Source organism: Neolamprologus brichardi, chromosome 13, assembly GCF_056152115.1.
Source record: "Neolamprologus brichardi isolate AB-2024 chromosome 13, ASM5615211v1, whole genome shotgun sequence".
Lineage (NCBI taxonomy): Eukaryota > Metazoa > Chordata > Actinopteri > Cichliformes > Cichlidae > Neolamprologus > Neolamprologus brichardi.
Genome location: NC_142116.1, coordinates 13,532,550 through 13,557,500, shown reverse-complemented (window position 1 = coordinate 13,557,500; position 24,951 = coordinate 13,532,550). Strand labels below are relative to the sequence as shown.

The 24,951-nt window shown below is 40.8% G+C and overlaps 1 protein-coding gene across 1 annotated transcript in view; it reads left to right on the top strand.

The window, feature by feature from the left end:
• LOC102783075 (protocadherin-15) overlaps positions 1–24,951 on the top strand; it is a 165,202-nt gene that overhangs the window by 18,259 nt on the left and 121,992 nt on the right. The window contains exons 2-4 of the mRNA XM_087850190.1: positions 7,316–7,434; positions 18,985–18,999; positions 20,745–20,810. Of these exons, the coding sequence (XP_087706316.1) occupies positions 7,344–7,434; positions 18,985–18,999; positions 20,745–20,810 (172 nt within the window). The 5' untranslated portion in view covers positions 7,316–7,343. The remainder of the gene's footprint in view (positions 1–7,315; positions 7,435–18,984; positions 19,000–20,744; positions 20,811–24,951) is intronic.

Genomic DNA, 24,951 nt, shown 5'->3' with positions numbered 1-24,951 from the left:
TCAGTCACATTTTATCAGTGAATCTTGGCTTTTTTATTGCCTCTAGTCTGTTTTGTTCTGCTGCAGTGGTTGACTGTTCTGTTACATATTTATCAGACACTAGTCTTACATTCTTTTCACTGGCAGCTATCAAAGGGGAACAGCATCAACACTTCCACTTAGCAGCTGGAAATCAACAATGAAGTGTCATTACTACAGTATTTGAGTTGTCACCATTTCAGATGCACATTCTTTGACAATTTGAGCATTATTTTAAAACTGAGTCGTTTTTTTATGCAAAAACAAGCAAAGCAGTTCAAAGAAACAGAGAAGGACTATAAAACATGCACTTGCAGATCACAAAGGTCTGTGCAGAAAAAATGTTTTAGTCCATTCAATTTTACAAATATTTGTTAGAAATGGCTCCACGCAAGTGAAATATAAATTATTAGGTTATAATGTATTGTTTATATTGTAGTGTCCCTCTAACAGAAGACAGAGATGATCGGTGTTCCGGTTACCGGTGTTTATTAAGAATAGTAACACAGGCTGCTGTGGGCCGTAGCCAACGCCAAAACAACAGGGAAAAACTTGCTCTCCAGAATCAAAACAAACCCCCGACTCTCGCTCCTTTTTTCCCCACACACCCACAACAACATTCTCTAACACCCACCCCCCAAACACTCTCAGCCAACCACACGTATGATCTCTTCCAGACTCTCTGTCATTGGTAGCTGATCTGATTGACAGGCCAACCGGCCTGACTACTACACATTCAAGGACACTCAGTACCATGCTGTGTGGTCCAACTATGCCATAAGTGAGTGGCAATTCTGAACACAAAACACTGATAACACAACAGTTAACTAACTTGTAACCCAGTCTGTTACACTACCCCGACCCCTCAAAGTCCCTCGCCTACGAGGGCGGATAAAGTCTCTCAGATGGCCTGGTGGTCTATGGTGCCTCCTTGGGCGAAGGTGCCCGGAGGGAGGTCGGGAAGGGGCCATGTCCGAAGTGGCTGCGGGCCCAGGACTCACAGTAGGGAGGGGGGAGGGGGGGGGGGTGTTGGGGTCACAATGGTGGTGGAAGAGTCTGTAGGGGTGGAGTCCAGGTCTGTCCGTGGCCCACCCCTGTTGTCCCAGGGAAGTGGCCGCGATAGGGGGGCCAGTCTGTCCCGGTGCAGGGCGACCCTCCATCCCCTTGGGGGCAGTAGTACCCTATACACCACTTCCTCCAGGCGTTCCAGAACCTTACAGGGTCCAACCCAGTCACTGTCCAGCTTAGGGCATCTGCCCTTTTTGCTCTGGGGGTTGTACACCCAGACCAGTTCCCCGATGTCAAAATGTCGGCCTCTGGAATGGACGTCATAGTTCCTCTTCTGCCGCACCCCCGCACTTATCAGTTTCCTCCTAGCAAAGTCATGAGCAGACTCAAAGTTCCTGCCCTGGTCCATGTGGATTACTTCAGGCACCCCAAATCTGCTGAACATCCCCTCCACCAAAGCATCCACAATCATCTCGGCCTCTTGGTCAGGTAAACTGTATGCCTCTGGCCACTTTGTGAAATAGTCCATAGCTGTGAGGATATAGCGGTTTCCCCTTTCTGTGCGGGAAAAAGGACCCAGGATGTCCATCCCCACCCTCTCCATAGGGTACCCTGCCGGAAACTGTTGCAGTTGGGCATGGCTGCATTTGGCTGTGGGCCCCTTCCGTGCTGTACAGCTGTCGCAGCGGAGGCAAAAGGCCTCTACATCCCGCTTATGTCGGGCCCAATAGAACCCCTGCCGGAGGCGGCGGAGTGTTTTGGTGACACCAAAGTGGCCAGACCCCTGGGCCCCATGCACTGCACGAAGCACCATCTCCTGCAGGGCCTGCGGGACCACCAACTGCCACTGTCATCTCGCCCATAGCTGGTTTTCCAGCCCCTTTGCAGCACTCAATCGTACCACTGCAAGGCAAACATAAACATGGACCAGAGTCCCTTTGTGGCCCGTGACAACATGGCAATTTCCTCCCATTGGGGTTGTCGCTGTTCCTCAATCCACCCAAGCACTGGTTTGATGTCAGCATCCTCCTCCAGTTGATGTCTCCACTCTGTTGCATCCACAGCAGCCAGCCTCTGACTGGATGGCCGTTCCTCTACCCCCGTCACAGCACACTTTACATCGGGCACCAATTGGTCCTCCTGAGCTTCCTTCCTCTCACAGTAGTGGCATCCATCTTGGGCACAGGGTCTGCGGGAAAGCGCATCTGCATTTCTGTGCTGGGCCCCAGGTTTGTGCACAACCTCAAAATCATAAGCCTGCAGCTCCTCAATCCAGCGTGCTAGCTGCTCCTCTGGCTCCTGCAAGGCAGCATGGTCAGTTCTGACCATGCATCCTCGGGGGTCTCCATAAAGTGGAGACCCCCGAGGTAGTACTTAAAGTGGCGTATGCTGGCATGTGTGTCAAGGACAAAGGGCAGAGGGGGGTCAGGTGGAGAGAGCACTGGGGCCCCCAGTAGGGCTTCCTGCAGTGATGTGAAAGCTCCCTGGCAGCCTGCTGTCCACTGGAAGGTCAGACCCTTATGGAGCAGGTGGAACAGTGGTGCGGCTATGTAGGAGAAACCCCTTACAAACCGTCTGTAGTACGATGCCAAGCCCAGGAAGCTCTTTAACTTGTGCACAGATTTTGGGGTGGGCCAGTCCTTCACAACTTGGATCTTATCATCCATGGTGCCAACCCCCCCGGCCCCCAGTCGGTGGCCCAGGAACGTGACCTCACGTCGCATTAAGCAGCATTTCTTTGGGTTGAGTTTTAGTCCTGCTGCCAATACCACAACACAACAGTTAACTAACTTGTAACCCAGTCCATTACACTATGCTTGAGGACAACTTTAATTGTACTGTCACTTTGTTCATTCATCATGCGGGTAAAAGCACAGCTTTTAGGAAGATAATGGGCATAGGGCCAGAACTCTGAGTTAAGGTAATCTACTTTTCATATAGCTTTCTCCATTATGATTATGCACCTCAGTAACACCAGATTGAGGAGCCTCTCCTTATAATTTTCGCTTTTGTGTAGCTTTCACACATCTTTCCTAGTCAGACTGAATAATAATAATAATAAGAAAGGCTATAGAGACTGCAATGGCACTGTAAAATTGTTCTTGACAGAAGCAAAATGTTTTTTTCCATAACAGTATATTGTGAAAGGGAAGAACAATTTTTTTTTTCTTTTTGTATTTTCTGCTGCAAACAGTAGACAATGAATATAAATTGGCAATAATTTGTTTTTTGCCACTGGTGACTAGGGATGGGTATTGATAAGATTTTCCCGATTCCGATTCCATTTTCGATTCTGTTTAACGATTCAATTCTTTATTGATTCCCTTATCGATTCTTTTTAAAAAAGGAGAATACTAAGGTCAATTAGCTTAGAACTTTGTTTTATATCTTCTCTTTGAACAAGATAAAAATTTAGGAGTAACATGGCCTTACAAACCCAACAGTGAGATCTTAAGAGATCCACACCCTACGGCTCTTCAATGGGGTGTCACAGGGTCCCCAGGAAAAAAAAATGTAAATGTAAAATAATAAAATAAATATTCTTCTGCAGCAATAACAAAGTATAACATAAATTATTCTGTAGCAATTACACAAGAATATCCAGTAATGTCCCTGCCTACAATTAAACACATTCACTTACCAAAAATCGGGGGCATCTGCTGTGGCAAATGGGTGCAAGGCTTTTACCACAAACTTAGTCACTGCTCGGTGACATTCGTCTATCCTGGCCTGAAAGGAGACGCTACCGGTAGACTGCAGCGAGAACTGCCAGCATCTGAGCCAGCCAGACTCTGTCTGTCTCTCTCATCATGGTCACCTAAATGCACAGTAATGGCAGGTTTTGTAATAAGGCAGATCGCGCTAACATAATATGCACTGTTAGTTGATTATTTACCTGCCGCGCATTAACGGGAGAGCACGTGCAAACGTTACCGCTGCTGCTGGGTTGAGATTCATGAGTCCGGAGCGGAATTAAAAACATGACATTCACTTAAGGTTATTGTGTGTTTTGTGAGCAAATGCTTTTGCATATTCGCAGTGTTTCCTCCCTTAAATGAAATATCTACTTTGCAAGTATTGTAAGTTGCCCTGTTGTCATCCCCAAGCTTTTGAGCATTTGAGCCACTTAGCCGCCATGTTTCCTACCAGGTAAATGACGCTCCGCAACATGGTGACGTCATTCGGGGCGACTGGAATCGATAAGGGAATCGTTTGCAAAAATGGCAAACAATTCCAAGGAATTGAAACAGTGGGAACCGGTTCTCAACAAGAACCGGTTTTCGATACCCATCCCTACTGGTGACCAACCTATAATCAAATCATTTTGTTTGTTACAAAATGTGCTTATATAGAATAAATTGAACAGAAGTGTTATCTTTCCTTTTGTATCTACAAAGAGAAATACATATTAATAACAATAATTTACAGTGAGTCTATAAAGGTTTGAATTTCTTCTTTTGTTTTGTAATTTTGCCTTTTAAAATCCATTGTGGTGGCGTACAGTCAATCAGTCAAGATGTGATTTAAGGGTAGACTTTTGCTTTAATTTAACAGCTCATGCAGAACAAAGGTTTGGACAGTTTAGAATGATATGAGATGGAAATTAAAATTACAGACACTTTGATTCATTATTTTTATTTTTAGAGACTCAAAAGTAATGGTCTTCCTAGCATTTTAGCATTTCTGTGCTAGGCAGTGCATTTCAAGAAGGTACCAGACAATTTGGCCAGTACTAAAGTTTTCTGTCTCTTTCTGGGTTAATGATGATGATGATGATGGTCTGCATCATCATCCTTACTGAATCATTAATGAATCTTGATTGTTATATTTCGAATCTACCATGATGGTTTAAAGAAGCAAATGCTTAAATAGGTAAATAATCTTGTTTAATTCTTCCCAAAAATGCATGGAGCCAACCTTACAGAGCAAAAAAAAAAGCATCCATCCTTGTGTAGACTTCTGAGGGGCTCCACACAGTGAGGGGAGATAAGGTCACCAGCAGAAACGAAAACATTACCTGAACCACTTAAAATGTCATCTGGGATTCTAATACAGACTGTCTCAGTAGTAAAACCTGATTGAACACTTCCATTTTTCTAATATAATGTTTTTAAACATTTTGCTATAAAGGGTAACTTTGAAACTGGTTTATGTTCGTTGTAGTCTGATGAAGCAATGCTGGGTTGTGTTTAGGACTTGTTCAGTACTGACATCTCTGGCAGCTGATCTGCACCAAAGCGCATGAACAGGAAGAGGTGGAACAACTCTATTCTGGATGAGAGGCGATCAAAGTAACACGAACAGAGGAGAAAACAGAGACGAGCACATTTTCTTCCTTTCAGGAAGTGCAAAGCCCCTGCACCGAAGAGTAGAGAACTACATCTTCACTGTCTATGTAATCCATAACTCTGATTGCTTCATTCAACTCTGCCCATGCTATTGTAATCTTCTCATTATTGTCCTCCCCCAAAAGTTTAATCACTTTTCATCAAAGAGAGAGGATGGCAGAGATGCTGTATAAACATCTAAAAAATTTCTACAGCATCTTGCGGGGGTAGTTGTGATTGAATTACTGGGACATGATATGCATCAAGGTGGAGCAGAGTGGAAATGAACTGTTTCTGTTTGAGCTTTTTTTTTTTTTCTTTCTTTTTCAAAAGCATTGCGTTGTTGCTGAAAATCTTGATATCACTTGATGATGTCACTTGTGGGCCACTATGAAAGTACTGCTGCGTAAACAGAGCATTGGAGGCATTTTACGCCACTTGGTCAGCATCTCTCCAGGTTCCCTGTTCATTAAAGTTGGAGAATCCTTGTTAGCATATGTAAATTAGATACTGTGTTCCCATGTCAACCAAGAAGAAGCTGCGAAAGAAATGACTTCTCTCTTCAGGGTGGCTGGTTGTGCAGGTCTGGGTTTTCTCATGTGAAAAGGATCAAAGCAATCTTACTCAGCCCTCTTAAGAAAGATAGATGTACGAATGTGGGAAATCAAATCTGCTTCAAAAGGGAGCACCACTGGGAGCAAGAGAGATGAGAAAGCAGTGAGTGAATAGGAAACCAGTGTGAAATCACCCCTGTTGTTGCACCATTAGAGACGAGACCACAGTAGTCTCCGGCTGTCCAGAGAGTGTTCGTGGGAGACAACTATTGTTCGGGTGCGTTTGTTTAAAATGTGTTTAGATACGTGTCTGCACAGGTTCGTGTGAAAGTGAGAGGTAAAGGCGTGCTTCCCAATGTGAGTGAAAGACAAAAATGGGTGAAAATAAAGGGAAATCAACATTACAAATGGAGAGGTGCTGATAGTGCGAGTTAGAGGTTTGACTTTGTCAAGCGTGCTTTGATATGAGAGTGTTGATGCTTGTGAGCCCCCTCTTGTCCCCTTAGCATATGCTATGAAAGCTGATTTCACAGCTTATCAGCTGCAATGAGAATAAGCCTTGTGAGTGAGGTGTGACATCAAATAGCACAGACAGATAGAACCCTTCTATTCCTCATACTGACACTTTACCTTGCTTTAGTTCGGAGTGAATGCTGTTTGCTGTGGTACAAGTGTGTGGCACAACAAGGCTCAACATATAATCCGTAGGCACTGCTTTGCTTGTAATTTCCACTAGATCCAGAATATGTGTATTTACTTTAAATCCCCCAGTAGTCCACGCACCATCATAATATATTGAGCTCATGTTGTCTGTACTGCAGTTTGTAATATTCGTGATACAAGACTGGGGCTTCTTTTTCATCCAATGTGCAGTGTTAGGCTATTAGATGCTACATGATTTTCTTTTTCTTCTTCATGTGTAAAAAGTATTCACTCTATGTGAAGTAAGGTGCTTTAAAAGGTTGGTGGTTTGCTCCATGAAGTAGAATGAAGGAAGAAGGTCAGCTTAAAGCGATAGGAGGGGGAATAAATTCCATTAAATGCAAGTTGTAAAAGCTGAAGATGAAATGAGGCAAGCTTTTAAAACACCACTCTTATAGTGACACAGTATTCTAAGTACATTAAAAGCATGTTTGTTTTTAGTTTGCTGTGAAATTCCTGAAAAATGAACAGCGCTGCTCTTATGTTAGTCATAGCAGTTTGCCTCTACTTCAGTAATGTTTTACGTGGACGCTGTATTGGGTAACAAGATCAACTGCTTGGGAAAGGAGTGTCGTGTGTTTGTACATATACTGATATACATATGTATGTTAGGCTATGGGTCGGTCTCAGCTGTGCATTTAAGTAACTTAGAGACTGACTGACCAAATGAATGAAAAACTATTTCTGGTGATTTGTTTTGTGCAGGTGGGCAAGCAATAAGGCTTGACGGAAGATGCGACGGGGGTGGTGGCTCGTCAGATGGCTGGGGACAGGAATGGCAATCCTCTCTTTGCTAACCCACAGCTGGGGCCAGAACACAGAAGGTATGAGCAGCCAGCACTAAGGCCATCACTCCTCCTTTTCAGTTAACTGTAGCTGACTCGTCAGTGGACACTTGTAATGTGTGAAAGGCAATGTTTTTTTTTGTTTGTTTTTTTTTTTTGCTACAACAGACCTGCATTGTTTTAAAAAAATTTTCCACATAGCTACATCACGCTAATTATTATAAAGTATTTGGTAACCTGAGGGGTTAATTGTTTTCAAAGGTTATTATTTAGAAAGAGGATGCTCATTAAAGTTCACTGATCATGCTAACATTTTTTGCCTTGTAGTTAAATGCTCAGGTTTATTAGAAAGGTGGCTTTTGTAGTTTCCACTCACTGAGTTTGTAGCAGGTGCTAGTTAAAAGTGATTTCCAGCTGTATAAAAGCATGTCTTTAAACATAACGGTTAAAGGAAGCAGCACATACAGACATGCTTCAAATCCCGACTGTGTTGCAATATTGCAATTCAGGTCAACTTTAAGGTGCTGTACTTGAAGCAAATTCCCTTTTTCCCAACTCCGTTTCCTTCTTCGTTTCATCCTGTACCTGCTTCCCAGGCTTTCTTGACAAGTTTATTAATATAAAAGCATTTCATATAAGAGTATATCATCAGCTTTGAATTCAGATTTTCTTGGATCTATGTGATATCTTTTTAGCACAGAAGAGAAGAGAGATGACATCCTTTATGACTCGCTGAACCTTTGAAGGTGAACCTTGTGGTTTCCTTATTGGATGAGTTCACATTGAGGCTTCAACCGCATTTAATAGATCTGTGTTGGTATGTGTAGTGATGAAACTGTTGACCCAAAGCATAACAGCTGGGGAATATCCTTGTGGGATATGGTTTTGTGGATAATTTCTTTTATTATATTGGCTATTGTATACAAACATACTATTGATTTAAACCGTATTGATTTATAAACATCTCATACAGTGTGAACATACAGTACAACTAGTGCTTTAGGTTCAGTAACCTTGAGGTAAATTAAACTATGCTTCAGGAAACATGTTTGCTTGAGGACATTTGCTCTATGGTGCTCTTTTATCCCTCCCAGTATTCAAACATTACAGTGTGCTGCAGTGATGTTAGTTATTGGTGGAGTTATTTTAAAGAAATACACTGCTTAGCCCAGCAGAATTTTTTTTTGTCATGCCAACCCAGTAAAGTAGTAAAGCAATAAATTAAATGTTCAGCAAATGAAAAATAGCACAGAAAATACCAGTACTGTTTTAGTTGGGCAGCTTAGAACCTCCCTGCAAAGTTGCCCACCCCTTACTCTTTGTTCTATAAACACAGAGCTCTGCAGCAGGAACCCTCCGCTGTGCAGAGTGATCTTTGGTTCCTCAAACTGCACACTCTGGCATATCGAAAGACATTGTAAATTCTGATTTCTGTATAAAATTGAACATATTTGTGGCATAACTCTTTATTTTACTGTGGTTAAGTTTTGTGTATGCCACTTCCTGATATATATGTGAACAGGTCTAACTAACAAAGTGACTGCTGAGTGTATATATTAATGCTAAAATAGTTTGCCCTTTCTGGTTATTAGAATTTCTCAGGATTTAATGCTCTGGTTCCAAAAGTTAGGCTGTGCATTTGTGAGTTTCAGAGAAATCAACGCATCAACCCATCACATCTCATTGTGTCAGACCTTGTGTGCTTAAAGGTTTTGTCTATGAACTCCAGGTGTGTTAAGGTAAAGAAGGGATATGCCACTACTTTCAGTGACCAGTGGAATCTGTGTATGTTTCAACACGGTCTTTGCTATGTACTTGTTAAAGTATTTATTGATGTCCACCTACAAACTTGTTGTCCATAGCTGCTACTTAAATAGTTAAGTTGGTGCTAACATATTATCAATTAGAAAACGATATCATACAATAAAAACAGTTGTCAGTAATGTTCTATAGTAAAGCTCTAAATTGTTTACTCATAAGTTAAAACATGTCCACTGAGACAAGTCATGATTGTTTAATTAATCATTAAAGCCAGGCCTTCAATTGCAGCTCTGGATTTGCACAGAGTAATGATACCTTACTCTGTTTGCATCAATACTGAGGACACTGCCCACACAGAAGATTTGTGCTTGCATGAGCTCCACATGTTGATCAACCCCATACGGTGTGAGCTGGAAAGTTGCAGGTTAGGGCCATACAGGAAAGTCGATGGAAACATGTAATGTGTGTTAAAGCAGCAAAATTTTGTAATGTTTGTCCAACTTTCAGGGCTAGAAGGACTTAGAAGCATGCTACAGCAAGCATAAACCTGACACATTACAATAATCTGCGCTGAATATGAAGACTATCATACAAACCGAAGGCATAGACCAAATCAAATGTCTTTCATCAAAGGATTCAGATTAAAACATGAACCATAACACCCATAGTTTCTGCACATTCGCATACTGTGAATTCATATGCTGTCCTAGAAAATTACGTTTTTGGTTGTTGTTTTTTCTCTGAATATTTGTTTAAATACGGTAATTTTTTCTCACCATGTCAGACTTTTTATGCTGATTATCGATGTGGTTGCAGCCTGTAATTTGAGTGGCAGCAGAGACAGAAATAATTATGAGGCTCACAAATGATCTCTGATTAGACCATAGTCTGTGAACTGAATTATCCACTGTGTCATAGTTGAAATAGCCGGTGAGATTGAATGTTTACGAACTGTTGTGGTTTTGAAGGGTAAGGGTAAACGTGGGTGCTGTTGTTTCCTCCCTTTGCCACTCACTGTCATCCAGGGATGCTCTTGATTTGAGCAGGGATTTCCACCTCCCTCAACAGCACATCTCTTATCTTCTCACTCATAAATCTTCTTACTCTGCCCACCTCAAGGCGCCCTTGGTATTTGACTCTGTCAGTGCATTTGTTCTCTATAAAATGAAAACAGCAACCAGAGCTTTTTTTTTTTAATGGCATCAAGCTGTAAGGAGATGTGTGCACTTCCTGTGGAAGCCACACTGGCTTTCAAGCAGAGATATTGTAATACTTAGTCGTTTAAGTAATATGAATAAGGACTTTGTGAGAGAAAATAAGTCTGGCTTTTAAAAAAATGCTTTTCTTCTCTAATGAATTAATTGATTTAATGAATGCATTCATGCAGGGACCTGTTAAAGTATACAGTTTATTCAACAACAGAAAACATTAACGTATTTGTTACTACTGTGTCATTTTCCTCTAATTAACTTATAGCTCATTCTCTGTGGAAAAAATAACTGTTGTGCTAATAATTTCAAACTCTGCCAAATCAGTAATTGCCTTTTAGTTTCAGTTAATGGAGAACTGAATTTCTGTTTTGTTTTCTTTTCCCCCTCTGTATTCTGTCCCTTAATTCCTGTCCTTAACAGATTTGCTGTTTTTATTTTTAATTAATAATCCTCTCTCCCATGTACTATCCCTTCATGTTCTCCTCCTTACCTTACAGCATCAGGCTCTCACTTTGCCGTGCTTTTGGTTCAATGTTTTCTCCTGGCAGAAAATCTCTTTTCACTATTTATATGCAGGTAAACCATGCAGTGCTCCTCATGTATGTCAATTGTTCCCTTGCAGCAGGTTAATGATAATGAAAGGTCAAACTTTAGTCCTGCCACAGTGGACAGACTGTCCAGTCATATAAACAAATCCCTCTGTCACTAAATCCAGATGTTGAGTACCATGTCAGAATATGTGTGGTGAAGTTTGGACTACTTAATATGTGCCATGTGACATCAGCCTACCTTCTTCACTCCTACAGTTTGCATCTTTATGCCTGTTAGCCTCTCTTTCCTTCTCTTCCCATCTGCACATCCATTTTGACCCACAATTGTTTGTCTATTTTTGGGATTGTCTGATTAGGACCCAGATGTGCAGACTGTGACTGGCTGCGGCAGAGGCTTGTGGAGTGGGGAAGCGTTGGACTGAATGGGGGGAGGGGTTTTAATCTGCTTGCCAGTAGGTTGTAATCAGGCTCCGGGAAGGACAAGAAGCGTGGTTGGGGGGGGGGGGGAGTGGGGGCCCTCTTGTTAAGATGGCTCCTGCGCTGCCCAGGACAGGCTCATCCTAAAGCTCAGTATGTGAACACGTGTGTCTGGTGAACTGTTCACTGGGAGCGTGATTGCAACCTTTACCCTGCTGTCTGTGTGGTTAACCTCACAGACAGACACAGAGGGGCAACAAGGGGGTGGGGGAGAAACTGAAGAAGAGTAGGGGAGGAAGTCTCTGAAAGGGATTACACATCAGTAAAGTAATCCCCTTCTCTCTTACATTGTAAGCCACTAATGAATTTGATGATGTTGCAGGAATTCATTTCAGTTTCTGAGTTTCATCTTCACATTTACAATAACTACTACAGTCCTATTTTTCAAATTTTTTTTTTTTACCACATAGTCATTCTTTCCACATGTGATCGTTTAAAGTTAGAACATCAAATTAATTAAACAGAGAGACCCACAGAGACACACCACTAATGATTTTTAAGGAAAAAAAGAGACTGAAATTGAGATTGACAGTGATTGCACTCCTTCAAACCAGAATAGGAACAATGCAAATAGCACAGTCTGTCTCAACATACTATAAACTTAGCTGTGCGTGTGTGTGTGTGTGTGTGTGTGTGTGTGTGTGTGTGTGTGTGTGCATGTGTGCGTGTGTGTATGTGTCCCTTTTTTCCCCCTCTCATGTATGACAATAGTGAAAGGATAAATGTATATGGAGCACACAGGACCCTGGATTCACAGATTCTCAACGGTTGTTTTGTAATCCTTAAATACATGAATAAATATTAATTACATGAGTAAACACATAAATAAATATGTCTGGGAAATAAATCTTTAGAACTGTTAGTTTTATTTTCTGCCGCTGCTGTTGGTTGGTGTGAAATGCAATCTGGGACGCACTGCTGTGCCAAATTCGCACAGAGACACTGCCCGAACTACAACCACACCCCATTCGTTTGCATAATGCATGATTAGAAAAAAGAAGCTTCAGGAAATAAAAGTCTGCAGTTGCTCTAAATGACACCACGTAGTTATAATAAAAACAGCATGAAAAATATGTTGAGCTTCACTGTAAAGACTTGTTGAACTGGAGTATATATGCGTGAAAAAGCAAGACAACCATGCAAAGAGCATTAGTGAATACATCTGAAATCAGTTTCCCACTGATGGTGTTTGCTCATTAAAAACTGCACTGAAGAGCAGATGGCAAGTCAGAATTTTCTGTATGTAAAATGAAGCATATCTACCTGAAGACAGTGCATCATGCAGTGGTGTAAAGCTTTATATTGTTCCAACTGATGTGTGTTTTTAAAGCTAAATGTTGGTTTTAAACTCAGGGCTTTGAGAGACTATTTGACTATTAACAAATATAACAGCACATAACTTGAATCAAGGCATTGATTGTAAAATATTAATTGATCTTATAGATTACCGTTTAGCATCAAGAGCCAATTTAGGCTTTGATAGCGAGCCTTTGTGGACAACTGCCCTTAACCCTAATTGATATAACACAGAATTCTCATCTGCATATGCAGCCAGAACTGGATAGCTGCCCTCTGCCCTCTGACCATCTTTTTCGAAGCCCAACTGGACCTGTTTCAGAATTCCCCACTGGACATGGATCTGTGCAAAATAAACTCTGCCAATCCAACTGGGAAATTAAAACCGTGTCCATGTTTGCTCTGTCTCTACTCATCCCTGCCCTGGGTTCTGTGCCACCCCAGGGATTAGTCATGACTCTAACCTCCAACCTTGAAGTTTTTCTAAATAGATTTTGGTCAAACCGGAGATCAGCCGACATTCCTCCCTCAGAGAGCCTACTGGTGTTGTGTCTGAAAGATGAGAGAGGGGAGGGGGGGGAATACAAGAAATTATGTCATCAACATTTTCCTGTCAGAATAACTTTCCATAGGCTGTGTTAGACATTTCCTTATCATCACACAGAGCCTGATATTTATATGAAAGTGGGGAAGCGTTCATGATTATGTACGGACATATGGTACAAGTCATTTTATGATAAGAGAAGCTTTGTGTTGAGTTGGCTGTTTGCCATCCATCTACAGGATGAGAGATGAGTTCCAACTTTCCTCTCCTTTGCTTTTGCCCTTTCTCATCCCCACCCCCGACCCCCCACCCGTCCCTTTTTTGATCCCATGCTTATTCTGACAGTTTTTAATGAGTGCCAACATCTAGAGAGGGCAAATACAGTTCACTCCAGTTTGTGAAATCATTTGCATTTCTTAGTTATTTAAATAAGATACTTCTTATCCTTTGTAGGTTTGTTGCAAATGTCTACGGTATTGTTTGAGACAGCACGGCCCTCCTGGACCACATGCTTGTTAGGTTAGTTGTCCTTTAAAGTCCGTTTTCTGAGATATCCACTCCCTTGGAGCAGCAGTTTGATTTATTGGTTGCTAAAAAGCTGCATTTGGAGATGAAGCCACGGGAAAGCACAGGCTGTTGAAGGGGTGGCAGGTAAAAAATGCCTTCTGAAACTATATGTCAGTGAGCAAAATTCATATCATTATAGGTATGGTGCTCCAGCAATGTAGTAAGCTGCCTTAAAAAGGCTTGAATTGCTTAAAAGATTGTCAGAAGACTGTCTGATTATTAAAATAACACTGAAAGAAATGTGTACAAGAGAAAAACATACTACGTATATACTATGTAGTATGTAGTCTAGTATTATCTACTTGTAGTACGAGGAGTGCAGAGATTCCCTTAACAAGCCCTAAATAATCCGGTGTGCCATCATGAATTTTAACTTTGATTTATTTAACCATTATGACTATTTAAAAATCCTGAAAAGTTAAGCAGATGGTGTTTGTTCAGATAAAACCTATAATCTCATATTTCATGACTTTTCATAGCATGCCTTTATTTATCATATAGTGAATTTTGGGAGGTGGGGGGGTTACCACTTATATCTGTAACTGTCTTTTTGGAGTCTTTTATGACTCTTATTGAAATCTGTATAAAATACTATGCTCAGCATTTGCAGCATACCTGGTTGCCTAGTAACAGATATTGTTTACACATATCTTGGTTTAAAGACTGCTATAACATAAGCCAGAGCTGATAAGTGAATATATAGGGGATTGTAGCTAGATTTAAATAATTACTGAGGGGGTTAAAGGGGTCGCTGATGGGATGTTGTGACAGTGAAGTGCAGGGCAGAGTGTGTGACAGGTCGAGTAGAGAACCAGGCAGGTTGCTAGCGGGGGAACCATAGCTGAACTGAGCAGAGAGCCCAGTGTAGTGTACTAATCCAAGCAAATAAAGAGTGAAATGTGGCTGCAAACTGGGGCGGGGCAGTGTGGACACTCAATGAGAGAGAGGCTGCAAGTCCAGTGTAGAGGAGGCAGATGTGCATGAGAAGACAAACTTGAACTCTTCTACAAAAAAAAATAGTAGGGTGGTGCAGTGGTGAGCATTGTCGCCTCACAGCAAGAAGGCCCTGAGTTCAAGGCCTTTCTGGTTACAGTCTGCATGTTTCCCCCATGACTATGCGGTTGTCCCCCGGTCTACCACCAATCTCAGTGGTGATTCTAAATTAACTATAGGTGTGGATTTAAACACGGATGGTTGTCTCTTGACAAATTGGTGCCCTGTCCAAAAATTACATCCACTTTCCCATAACATTCTTCTTTTACAGCAGTAGTCTTGCTGTGACTTTTATTATTTTTTTACCTTTATGATATGTAATCAAAACAACATAAAACAATTGTAAAACTAAAAGCTCTAAAACCTAATGTTGAACATTGATTTCTGTCAAAGCTTACAAAAAATAGTTATTTAAAAAATGACTTCTTTGCTCTCACTGCTGCTGTTGCAGGATGGCATTAAAATCTAGGTGATTTAAAGTGCTGGTGGTCCTGGTTTTAAAATACAAAAATGTCAGGCTCAAAGCACTTAATGTTTTCATTTACATTGTCATAAGAATTCTCAACTCTCTGCTACTTTGTTAAATGTTATCTTCTAGCTGGGAAAGGACTTGTTTTGTTCAATTTCAAGCATTTTGCAAGTTGATTGAGGCTTGCTTGCAATCATTTTTTTCCAACTGACTTTCTGTAAGACGAGCAGTAATCATTTCGTAATTGAAGTTTTACGGCTTTGAGTCAACATTGTTAGGTTGATTAGTGAGAAGATCTCTTTAGGTGAGAGCAAATTACCCCAAGGTCAAAATTAGAAGATTTTGATTGTCTGTGGATTACACTTCTGAAGTGTACAGTGCCCCAGTTTCCTTTAGTGATTGAATGCTGTTTGCTGCATTTGTCTCATCTTTATGAATCTTAAAACTCCATAGCCACCCAATAATCATTTCATTTGGAAAGCAGATTTTTGAGTCATGATTTTTTTCTTATTAGATTTACTGATGTAACCTCTTACTGTTACCTGTTAATAAACGAGAGTTAATAGACGAGAGCAATAACACAAATTAAAATGTACAGTTCTTCCATCGAAATAAAAATTTGCAGTGCTACATCGGTATGTCAACCAGCCAAACCTGTGAATTAACTTTAGAAACCAAATTAATACTTTGTGTCTCTTGGTGTAGCTTCAGCGTAGGCCATTATGCCTTTTGTACATAAAATTTTTCAACACAGCATGAGAGGTGGGAACAAATATGTCTGCACTTTGTCCATCTGGGGAGCTTAAGCTGATTCTGATTGCATTATTCAGTGCTGCTTAAAGCACTTTTCAGTCTTTCTTTACAATATCTACACCACAAATCAAGTGAATGAAGTGGAGTATGCTGTTTTCACACAATCTTTACACATGAAATTTCCAAGCCAGCATGTGTGGTTGTGCATACAGCATGACATCGTTACTGCACATTCTCTTGAAATTTTCTCACAACTATTCCTGATGGTGTGAAATATCCCACTTTCTTTACTTTACCTGTACATAGAGAAGTGAAGTAGAGCTAAAAAAAACCAGTTCTTTCATCTACTGACGTATGACACTACATCACTGACTTCCTCATTCACTTTCGATTTGTATTGACCGTTGCCTACAGCTCATATCAATGTGTGTGCTGCTTTGATATTGGCGCATACCAAATCACCAGCCTTTTTGAATTGCAACCACGACATTGTACCCAAAAATAAGTGTTATAGGAGGCATAGGCTTTCTATTATTAAATCTGGTTAAAAATACACAAAGACTGCCTAAGAGTGTTAACTGACTTCAGATATCAGATCTTATGCTGCTGCCTATCGCTCTTTTTCAGCTTTGCAATCAACTGTATCGTTTGCTCCAACTTTTTCTGCTCTGTTTTGCTTTTGAATTGTTTCCTATTTTTATTGCTTGAATGGTCTTCATAAGATAGACACAACATTCACGGCTCGCAGAATATTTACACTTTGATCCTTATCTGTTTTCTTCCCTATAGCTGTACACGTCACATATGTGTAGCGTCATGTCGCTCCTCTATACCATCCTCTCTTTTTTTTTCTCCATAGTATTGCATAAAACTTGCCCTTTCCTTGCAGTGTAAAACAGACTTCCTTCTGCACACACACGCAAAAAAAAATCTTTTCTATTCTCTACTTTTAGGATGGGGCAGGTCAGATTGTTAGATGAATGCATAAGTCGTTTTCTGATGGTGTTTACTTATTTTCTGTATTTGTGTTTGTTATGGTCTGCCCATTTTACCCTGCATTATTATTTTGAATGCCGCAGGAAAGCACAGACTGGGGATTTTTGGTGATGCCTTTTAGCATATTCTTATACAAATCCAAAGAGCCACAGTAAAGTGAATTGGCCAGAAAATGTCTTTTATATTCTTTCATTATGCTGGGAGGATTTTTCGATGGGAGGAAAGCCTGAAGTAAAGCGTCATTAGAAAATATCACCCGCTGCTAAAAGGTGTAAATGTGGCAAGAAGTTGGGATCATTTCCATTTTGTAGTGAACACGACAGTGAGCACATTTTGCTTCTATGGGTTTGTGAGTGTTTGTATTCGTATCCATTTGAGTGCTGCATTACGGTTGTGCTTTGATCGCAACATAGGAAAGTTATCACTGCAAATGGAGGTGCTATTCTTTATCTCTGCTTGGTTCTGCCTTTTGTCTTCAAACCAGACTCTTCACATCTTTTCTCTCCCACTGCCGCAACTACCACTTAAAGCTACACACACACACACACGCGCGCTCACACGACCGTGCGCCCGGCTAAACACTGCTCTAACACACATATGCAAAACTAACAAAACAGACTGCCTGTGATCCCTTAAAGAGCTTCTCAAAATGAGTGCAAGTAACTTTTATTATGCGCGCTTGCACACACATGCATACACATGCATACACACGCATGCACGCGGTCACACTCTTCTACTTCTACTTCACACAGAGTATATTCTCTCAGAGCAGATTTGCATACTGATTTTGATGTTGCTTGTTGTTTATGTCTCAGATTGCGTGGTGTGACCCAGTTGCTCTGTTCATTTTGTCGCTATTAAAGGAAATCCTATTTTTTCAGCCGAAAGGTGCAGGTTTCCTAATTGCTATAAACTCATGGAACTTTAAAATTTACACGTCAGTACATCTCGTGAATTAGCTGTGCAACATGGGGACGGTTTAATAACTGTGAGGAATTTTAGATTAGAAAATGTAGTCTATGCCTTTTAACATAGTCTCTTACTGACAATAGATCTTCACTTTGACAGTAAAGGACCAAAGCAAAGATGTTTTATATGGATGCAAATTCTAGCCCCAGATAAAACGTTAATAAAATTTAGATTAGAGAGAACAAGAAACTGAAAATGCGGCTATTTGCATAAAATATCCCCTCTTCTAGCCTCAGGTTTTCATTGCTATTTAATTGCTAATTATTGTGTGTATCTACAGTTTGCAAATGGCGATAATTTTATTTTTAAATGCAACAACATCACATTCAGGTTTTTATCACTGATTAATATGCACTTTCAAACCACTACATTAGTAAAGGCTCATGGGTATGCATATTTAATAAGAAAACTATCCTGGCAACAGGTGCATAGTTGCACAACTGAAGTCAAGCAGAAGGTGGGTGTGAAACACTAGAGTGCTGACTGTTGATGTGGTGTCATTATCTCCATCTCTGATTACATGTAATGTCAGACGACACCACCTGAAAGCAAGCTGCATAAGATTCAATAAATAACAAGATGGAGGCCATTTAAAAGAAGGATAGAAGGATGTTTTGAGTAACTAGTAAAAGGCTTCTGCTGACCTTCCACATTCTTTTTCTCTTTCACAAGCACAGAATTTCAACTTTAACTTGATTTCATTTTTCCTGCATACAACATTTCTCAAAACAGTCAGCTGCTGGCAGAAAGATAGATTGACTGGCCATTTCTCCAAAAACTGTGTGGGGTTTGCTAACACCCACAATTTTGAGAGGTCTCTTGAGTTTATATTCCATTAAACTGCCTCTCTTCAGCCCTGTTTTCTAATATCTCTTCCTATTTTATGATGATATTTTTTTCTCTTTCTTCCTAAAATCAGAGCTGTTAACAGTTTCATGCTTGTTTTCCTCTCATGCTTCTGCTCTGCTTCCCTCTGGTTACACTAACCTCTGACTCCTTCAGACTGGCACTATGAGGGTAAGAGGGCAATCATCTGTTGTCTGTTTTCCTTTTGTATTTTAACATTCCCATATTCTCCCTTTTTGCCATTTCTCTCTACCTCTTCTATGAATGACATTTAATCCTGAGCTTTCCTTACATTGGCTGTGGAGAGCGTTGCCTTGCAGCACCTATTCATCTGGGCTAGACGTTTTCCTTTCTCCTGTCTCCACCTCTCCTGCTGCCCCATCTGCCGTTGTCTGTCAAGCTGCCATTACCTGTGTCCCATGTGCTCGTACCATCTAGCTGCTGTGACCTCCATCTGTGAAGCCATTCTCGTCAGTGCTCTGCTTATGATGTCGCCACATGCTTTCACCACCCTGCTTGTCTGGTGTCACTATCGCACAGTCCATTGCTGCTGATGGTTCTGTGGCAGCAGTCATTGATGCCACCTGTTGTAAAATGATACATCAGCATGACAGCATCTGTGTGACACTGAGAGAAAATGTTGACATTCATTTCCTTACAGCTGCGAAATATGAACAGTGTCAGGTTTTTTTTTATCAATTAATTTGCAATTTTAGCATAATTCTGTGACATACCATATATGAGCACTTTATTTATGATTACTACTGTGACTACTGTACATGTAAATGTAGTGCTGTCACTAGGAGTGATGATACCACCGTAATTTCAGCATTCATTTTTCTTCATGAAATATAAATCTTTAGACATTATTTGAAAATATAATACACTGCTCAAAAAAAGTTTAAGGAACACTTTGAAAACACATCAGATTACAGTAGGCAAAACAAATCATGCTGGATATCTGTACTGATATGCACTGGGTAATGTGTGCTGTCATGAAACTTATCAACCTCACAGGGCTGAAAAAGTGAAAAAAACGGTGTTCTGTCAAAATTTAATTGGATTAACTTAAACATGTCCCCCTATTCTATATAGAACTGCAGGGTTTGCGCACAGCACTCACTAGAGGATGTGAGGCCCTCAGACCAGCCCTCAGACAATCATACCAGTGGCCTGCTGGAGTGCTAATTTTGTAGTGCTCATCCTCTGCAAAGGAGCAGATACTGGTCATGCAGATGGGTTAAGGACCTTCTAGGGCCTGTCCACCTCTCCTGTCTCTTAGAATCTCTTGTTGGAGTTGGACTACCTGTGCAAGGGTCCAGGTATTGCCTCATGCTAACAGTAGTGACACTGACCCTAGCCAAATTGAAAATTAGTTAAAATACAGTTAAAAGATGAGGAGGGGAAAATGCCTCCCCCTTTAAAACCATTCCCATTTTGGGGTTTCTCTCACTGTTGCCCCTCTAGTGCACCTGTTGCTAATGTCATTAACACTAAAGCTGCTGAAACTGATTAACAACCCCCTCTGCTACTTAACTGATTAAGTTAACTGATTGAGTTGATGATGGTAAATGGTAAATGGCCTGTATTTGTATAGCGCTTTTAATAGTTCTTAAGGACCCCAAAGCGCTTTACACATCCAGTCATCCACCCATTCATACACACATTCACAAACTGGTGATGATGAAGTAAATTAAACTGATTAAGTGTTCCTTGAATGTTTTTTTTGTTTGTTTGTTTGTTTTTTTGAGCAGTGTATATATGAAATGATTATATTCCCAGTTTGGTAAGACTGCTATCTCTTAGGTGTTCACTATTGTTTGTTATCATTGTGTCATTCTGGTGATGTAACCAGAATTAAATGAATATCATATGCAGACATAGTTTTTAATTTTTTTTTTTTCTTGCATATGCAGAGTGTAAGCTGTCCCGGCCTGGTCCCCCTGCAACCATAGTCACCGTTGACGAGGAGAGCCCAAATGGTACGTGCCAGTTTCACGCCTATGTTTCTGTCTGTGTTCCCACGTCACAATGTATTCCAATGTATGGTAATTGCTACTGCACTTAAACGTTGTGTATTGCACTGTTGGGATTTGGTACAGAGTGTTTTTTGTCATGAATACATAGATTGGTACTTATATAGCGCAAGCTAAATAAGCCTCATTCAGCCAGTCATACACTCATACACTCAAGCACTATTTTCTATGCCAAAGTGCTTTTATTATAATATAATTTTTCATCTAGTGTGGACTTGTAGTTTATGGTAAATGGTTCTTATATAGTTCTTTTCTACTCAATCTGAGGACTCAGTGCTTTACACAACTTGTACATTGACCCAAGCACTTCCTATCTAAAATTCACACACACATTCATACTTTGATGGATGCATCGGAGTATGAATGCAGGGTTAGTAGCTTTCCCAAGGACATTTGGCACATAGACCGGAGCAGACTGAGATCGAACTGCCAACTTTCCAGTTAGTAGGTGGCCTGCTCTACCACATGAGCTACAGCCACAGTTGATGGCACTTGATACAGATAGTTGGTTATAAGAGATGTTATGTCTAAGATGTCATAATTTTGATTGTGCTTTAAATTAAAGATCAGTTCCCTGCGTTTTTGATGTGTACATTGGTACTGTTCTCCCAGGGTGAATCAGAAATATGCCTGTGTGTGTGCATCTGAATGAATACAGATGGTGTTTGGCATACAGACGTGATGTGGGGCTCCATTAATGAGTTGTCTGCTCCCTGCGCAGGTTGTATTTGGTATGGTTGTGCTTCAGCAGTACACAAATCACTGAACCATAGATCAGACATGCAGCGTTTGAGTGGGTCAGGTGAAACTGTTCAGCTCCTCCCCTTCTTTTCTCCCTTCATCTTCTCTCTGGCCTCTCCATTAACTGTTTCTACGTTATAGCAGTCTCTGTTTTTTTGTGAGTGTTTGCCGTCTGGATTTTGCTGATGAGTATGTCTTTACATGTAAATATGTGCCTGCATGTGACAACTGTTACTTGGGAGGTGCTATATGTTCACTGAGGGGATGAGAAATGCTTTTCCCTAAATGGAGCAGGTGTGTCTTTGTCTCACTCATCTCTCCCTGCAGATATTAGTACTGCAGGTTAACAGAGTTTAATGAGCTGCTCTCAGTACAGATGGCATCCAGAGCTTATTTATACAGTCAAAATACAATTTCACAGATGCTCCACTTACAGAGTACACTGTATGCACTCTGGGCACTGTTTTTGTTTTTTTTGTTTTTGTTTGTTTTTTATTGCCTGTGTATCTTACAGAGAGGAATCATATGTTCATAAATGCATTCACATTATGTGAATATTTGTATCCCGAGAGTACAAATGACTCTCTGTGTCAGATCAGGTCACCTGTTCATCAGTGCAATAAAAAAACAATTCAGGCCGTCATAGTGTCTCACCTACTCCTTCCTCTGTGCGTGTGTGTGTGTGTGCATGCAGCTGTGATTTGGGGCTTTGATCGATTGCTTGGGGAATTTGTGAGATGGAGGTAGCCAAGCCTGTATCTGAAAGCCTCTCTTGCCCCACATGTGCCTATGCACTGTGTGAGGGATTTGCACTAATCTTCCTCATAAAGCTCTCATTTACCTGGGATATGGGTCTCTTCTGGCTCCACCATCCTTTTATTTATCTCTCTGTGATGAAACAGGCAGAGCCCATCCTCACCATAATGGAATGTAAAACAGGAAACCTGCCGTTATTGACCAAAGCAATTATCCATCTAAATGTGTTTCATTTCTTCTCTTCTGTCACACAGAAACCATACAAATGGCACATAATAAGATCCCATCTCTTCGGAGCATTTGCCTTTACATTCATTCATGTGTGTGAATGGGAAAGCAAACAACATAATCACTCTTCTGTCTGGCTTTGTTTGGTCAGGGTCAGAAAAGATAGACAAACAAATAAATATATAATCCTCTTCCACCTGTCTTCTCAGAAGAACAAATTTGATCTGAGGCAGAAGAGCCAAGAAAGTATACGGTTCCCTGTGGAGGAGGTGTGCTGCTCAGAAACATAATAACATTTGCAACTGTCAAAGCACTGTATCAGGAGTTGTTCATTTATTGATTGTCTGTGAAGATTTATATTTGACTCAGCTAAGAGGATAGTACTTGGTATGGACGTTGTGAAAGAAGTACATTTTCTTGTCCTTTTTCATTTCGGTTTGCTTTTTTTTTTTTTCTTATTTTTTGTTCTTGGAGGTTCTTATTTTAGAAAAAGGAGATAACTCAGGAGGGGATAGCAGCACAGTTGCCCAAATGAAGCATAACATGTTTAATTTATCTGAGCTGTTGCTTCTGCAGATCCACTGACAGGTGCCAGGCGCAACACATAAAGTCTCACTCACTCCATGAGTCGATCACAATTGGCAAGCTTGTTTTCTATAGGCTCCTTTGCTTATTCAGCCCATGAGCTTAATCCAAAAGCATTTAATCAGATTGGAGAGATTTCTATCTCATTGTTTAGGGGCAGCTGCATATGTGGACAGAGAAAAGAATCGAGTAGAGAGGGAGCTTCCTGCAACAGCAGCGAGGAATCGGAGTATCCATAAATAAGTATGCTCTCTCTGAACTTGGCTCTGTAAATTCACGATTTGTATCAACTGTTGCCTGAAGCGTGTGAATATCCCGTTAACCCCCCTGTTTATCGAGCAGTTTACGTGGTTTAGGAAATCATAAATGAGTGTTACTGAAGGGCTTTCATAAAGGGAAGTCAATCTAGTAAAATCAAATGCAGTGTGCTGCTAAGGTAGATCCAGTCTGAACTCTGATAAGTAGTTGCATTTTGATCAGTGCTGACAGGCACCAACACAATCAAAGTAAAAATCCTCCACAGACACTTCAAGTTGTTACTTATTTGATTGTCATGTAAAGATTTTTATTTTTATTTTATTGCAAGTTACTGTTAATTTGTGTATTTTTTCAAAAGAAAATCTATACCTATATATAAAGTATGCTCCACGTTATTACTTAAAAGCTTATTTACTGTTGTTTGATTTTTGGCATCGCTTAATTTTTCAGTAATTTCAAGTAAACATATTTTTATGATGAAATCAGCAATTGTCTGTAATATCGCAGGTTCTTTACCTTGCAATATAAACTGCCTTGAAGCAACTGTTGTTGTGATTTGGTGCTATATAAATAACATTGAATTGAATTTCACCCCATTCTAAGATAACTAAAATGAGCACAAAATCAACCAGTGCAGAGATATAATATCTCCAGCATGTGCCGGGTCATCCCTGGGGCCTCCTCCAGGACATGCCCAGAACTCCTCACCTAGAAGACTATGACCCTCCTGAACGACCATGCTCCTCACGCTGTCTGAAGGAGAGCCCAATACATTTTGGAGGAAGTTTATTTCTGTATGTATCTTCAGTCTTATTATTCTGGTCACTACCCACAGCTCGTGGTCATAGGAGAGGGTAGGTACAAAGCTAGACCGGTAAATTGACACCTTCACTTTCACGTCCAGCTGTGTATTCACCACAACAGACAGTGTACAGTGTCCATATTACAGCAGACGTTGCTCCAATCTGTCTTTAACCTCCATTCTTCCCTCACTCATGAACAGCACCCTGACATAAACAGCACCCTGACATAAACTCCTTCACCTGGGGCAGCAACTTTTTCCCGACCTGACCAGGCTGAGAACCATGGCCTCAAACTTGGAGTTGCTAATTCTTATTCCAGACACCATCCCAGTACAAGCTGCAAAAAGCAGAGATGAGATTCTGAGATCCTCAAATTTGACATTGTCAAATTTTTAGGCGGCACCTAAAAGTTCTGTCCATAAATATTATGACTAAAATCTTTGACAAAGGGCAGCCCTGGTGGAGACTGGCACCCAATAAGAATGAGTCTGACTTGTGCCTGACAATGTGACTTGCCTTTACCTGAAACAACAAAAAGCAACAAAAAGCTAAAGACACACTATATGCACTATACGTGCTATGCTCACGGCATGTTGTAATGTGACAGGAGAAGCAAACACTTTCTACCTCCCACCTTTGTTTTCGGGACCAAAGGTAACATCTTTTTTGAGTAGATTTTCCAGCCGATCATTGGGCAGTCACATCAGCAGATAGTG